The 4,023-nt window shown below is 46.0% G+C and overlaps 1 protein-coding gene across 1 annotated transcript; it reads left to right on the top strand.

Moving 5' to 3' along the window:
• The first annotated feature begins 2,862 nt into the window (after nt 1–2,862).
• Nucleotides 2,863–3,402, top strand: LOC138895549 (uncharacterized). Its single transcript, XM_070180250.1, has one exon. The coding sequence runs from the start codon at nt 2,863–2,865 to the stop codon at nt 3,400–3,402; it is 540 nt and encodes a 179-aa protein (XP_070036351.1).
• The last annotated feature ends 621 nt before the right edge of the window (nt 3,403–4,023 follow it).

Raw genomic sequence — 4,023 nt, 5'->3', positions numbered from 1 at the left:
TTTCGGCCGACAGTGGAAATTTAGATATCGAGCTCGGAATGGAATTTCAAAAGTGGTTGTAGGTTTGTAGTGTCATTTATGACCTGTGTGTAAAGTTTGAGGTCATTCGGACTAGATTTGATGTGGTTCGGCATCGTTTGTAGAATTTGAAAATTTTTAAATTCTTAGACTTGAATCCGTGCTTAATTCATGATTTTGGTGTTGTTCGACATGGTTTGAAGGCTCGAATAAGTTCGTATGGTGTTTTAGGATTGTTTGGTATGTTTGGTTGAGGTCTCGGGGGCTCGGGTGTGTTTTGGATTCTTAACAGAATGAACTTGGACTTACAGGAATTTTTGGAGTTGTTGGTTCTTGTATGTTCGCACCTGCGGTGGGGAGTCCGCAGGTGCGGCCTCACAGAAGCGAGGCTGGGATCGCAGGTGCACTTTTAGGCCAAGGAGTTAGTGGTTGCAGATGCGACGAGTGAGCCGCAGGAGCAGCGCCGCATCTGCGGAAGGGCAGTCGCAGATGCGGAGGTGTGAAGGACCGCAGAAGTGGACGATTGAGCGCAGAAGTGCATCCGCAGGTGCGGACTCATGCGCGAAGGTGCGGACCCAGCCCAAGTAAGTGGACTTTGCACCTACGATGGATTGTCCACAGGTGCGGTCCTAGGTCCGCAGGTGCGGAAATCGCTGGGCAGAAAAGAGGATTTTGAGGGTTTGAGATTTCATAACACAAATTCGATTTAGAGCATAGTGGGAGACGATTTCTCGAGAGATTTTGAAGGAGAACTATTGGGTAACTAATTCTAACTCTATTTTGATCATAATACATTTATCTATTGTTGTTTTCCTCGTCTAATTAAGGAAGTTGAGGGTAGAAGTTTGGAAATGGGGGGAAAGGGTTCCCCAATTGAAAATATGAGATTTGAATGGGAATTTGACGTCGGATTTAGATGATTTTTGTTTGAGTAAACTCATGAGTAAATGGGTTTTCATAATTTGTAATGTTTACCCAATTCCGAGACGTGGGCCCGGGGAGACTTTTTGGGCGTTTGTTTCCTAATTTCACGCTTTAGCTTCGAATTAATTAGCTAAATTAGTTACTTGTAGTTATATTTATATTATGAAATTTATTTGAATAGATTCGAGCCATTTGGAGTGGAATACTCGTGGGAAGAACGTGTTATCGAGGTGATTTGAGCGGTTTGAGGTAAGTGGCTTGCCTAACCTTCTGTTGGAGATTTTTCTTTAAGATGTTTGATATTTATTGATGTGTGGGCGCCGTGTACGTGAGGTGACGAGTACGTACACGGGCTATTATTGCAAAAATCCCATTTTCCCTTCTAAATCATAAAGTGTTTTTCCTTATTAAACTGCACTAATACGTTTAATTGTTAAACTTCGGTTAGAGAAGCATGCTTACGTGTTTTAACTCCTATTTGACATTCTGTGTGCCATGCTTAGTTAAGTCCCTACTTTCCTTATATGTTTTCAATATAAACTGTATAACTCGATGCCATACCTGCCATTTTATCTTGAGTTGCATATTTAAATTGGGACTACGGATGTGTTCCGGGAGATCCCCCAACACTACATATTTACTTTTGGGACTACGGACGTATTTCGGGAGATCCCCCAGCACTGCATATTTACTTTGGGACTACGGACATATTCCGAGAGATCTTCCTGTACTGTATATTCATTTGGAACTACAGGACGGTATCCCGGGAGATTCCCCAATGTGTTTACCTTGTTCTGAGTCGAGGACTCCTTTAACTGTTAAATTTTCGAGAGTTTCTTTAATTGTGTTACCATAAATTTTATTTATACCTTTTATTGTTTAATTTATTATATTTACACCGGTAGGGCCTTGACCTGACCTTGTCACTACTCCACCGAGGTTAGGCTTGGCACTTACTGGGTACCATTGTGGTGTAATCATGCCCTTTCCTGCACATGTTTTCGTGTGCATATCCAGGTACGAGCTATCAGCTTTGGGGTTAGTGCGTGCTGCTGATTCTAGGAGACTTCAAGGTACTTCTGCTTGCGTCCACAGATCTTCGGAGTCCCCTTCTACTTCCTCGCCTAGAGACTTTCTTTATTATCTTCAGAATTTTGTATAGAGCTATATAGATTATAGCAGCTTGTGACTTAGTGATATTCCGGGTCTTGGGAAATTATTTTGTATATGTCTAGTGGTACTACTCTTGGTTATTCACAATATATTGGTTATCTTTAAAATGTTGTGTTTTCTTTGTATTTTTCGTAATATTAGGTGCCATCACGACAACTTATGGAAGGTTAGTTTGGGTCGTGACAAGTTGGTATCAGAGCACTAGGTTCGTAAGAGTCGCGAGTCACAAGCCGGTTTATTAGAGTCTCGCGGATCGGTGCGGAGACGTCCGTACTTATCTTCGGGATGCTATGTAATTGTTAAGAACAATCATATTCCTTTGATTTCCTTGTCGTGCGAGCTATTGACATCAAAATTCTAAAACTATATTCTATTCTTTCTCACAGATGGTGAGGACCCGTACTGGGAGGACCGACGATCAGACACCCGAGCCCCTTAACAGAGCCGCCAGAGGCCAGAGTCGAGGTAGAGGACGACCACAATGTGCAGCCCGAGCACCTGTAAGAGCTGCATCAGAGGAGCCCCCAGCAGCTCTAGCTGGAGGGCCAGTGCCGGAGATCCCTATTTCTACTCCAGCCCCTCTAGGAGACTTTAGCTCAGTTCTTGAGCATGTTCAGCACTCTGGCTCAGGCTGGACTATTTCCGATAGCTCCCGCTACATCTCAGGCTGGGGAAGGGGCACAGACTCCCGCATCCCGCACTCCTGAGTAGAGGGTCCAGGTTGATCATGCCTCACAGTATATTCTTATGCCCCCAGTGGCTCCGGTTCAGCATGAGATCAGGGTAGCTGCTTCTGAGGCAGAGCAGCTCAGACTTGAGAGGTACAAGAAGTACAACCCAACTATTTTCAGTAGACTAGCTTCAGATGATGCTCTGGGTTTTCTTGAGGGGTGTCATCGTATACTCCGCACTATGGGAATTATGGAGATGAGTGGGGTTTCTTTCACCACTTTCCAGCTGAGTGGAGCAGCATATCAGTGTTGGCGTGCCTATGAGTTGAGTAGTCCAGACGAGGAAGCCTCACTCACTTGGACTCAGTTTTCAGAGATGTTCTTGCGTGCGTATGTTCCCCAGAGCCTCAGGAATGCTAGGAGCGCAGAGTTTGAGAAGTTGCGTCAGGGTGCTATGACTGTGTCAGAGTATGCAATCTGTTTCAGTGAGTTAGCTCGCAATGCACCGACTCTGGTTGCTACATTCAGAGAGAGGGTTCGTCGCTTTATTGAGGGACTCCACCCCAGTATTCAAACCAGTATGGACATGGAGTTGGATATTGACATCACTTATTAGCAGGCAGTGAGCATTACTAGGAGAGTGGAGGGCATATTCGCCCGAGACAGAGAGGAGAGTGAGGCCAAGAGGTCTCGAGAGACTGGTCATTATTCAGGAGCTCGTGCGCCAGCAACACTCTATGGTAGGGGCTTTGTGAGTCTCCCTGTTCATTCAGCTCTTCTAGCAGCCAATGATGTTCCACCTCTTCCTAGACCTCAGGAGCCCTATTATGCACCGCCAGTATCCAATATGCCTCTGACTCCAGGTTCTATCATCGGCAAGTCCAGCAGTCCAGGTCCGAGACAGTCTCAGCCGCTGTGTCCTCCGAGAGGTTGTTTTGAGTGTGGTGACACTCGTCACCTGGTTAGATATTTCCCCAGAGCAAGGAGGGGTGCACCTCCACACACTTATCAGCCTCCACGTGCTCCACCGGGTCATCTGGCCATTCTTCCAGTACCAGCTGCCACCCCACCTTCTCAACCAGCTCAAGGTCGAGGTCGGGGAGGTCGAGGTCGCTCTAGAGGGGGAGGCCAGGCCAGGTACTATGCCCTTCCATCTCGTTCAGAGGCCTTCGCTTCAGATTCAGTCATCACAGGTATCGTCCATGTCTGTCATAGGGATGCATCAATATTATTTGAC

The sequence above is a fragment of the Nicotiana tomentosiformis genome, chromosome 7, assembly GCF_000390325.3.
Source record: "Nicotiana tomentosiformis chromosome 7, ASM39032v3, whole genome shotgun sequence".
NCBI classification, from domain to species: Eukaryota; Viridiplantae; Streptophyta; class Magnoliopsida; order Solanales; family Solanaceae; genus Nicotiana; species Nicotiana tomentosiformis.
This window is presented reverse-complemented; position numbering and strand designations above follow the sequence as displayed.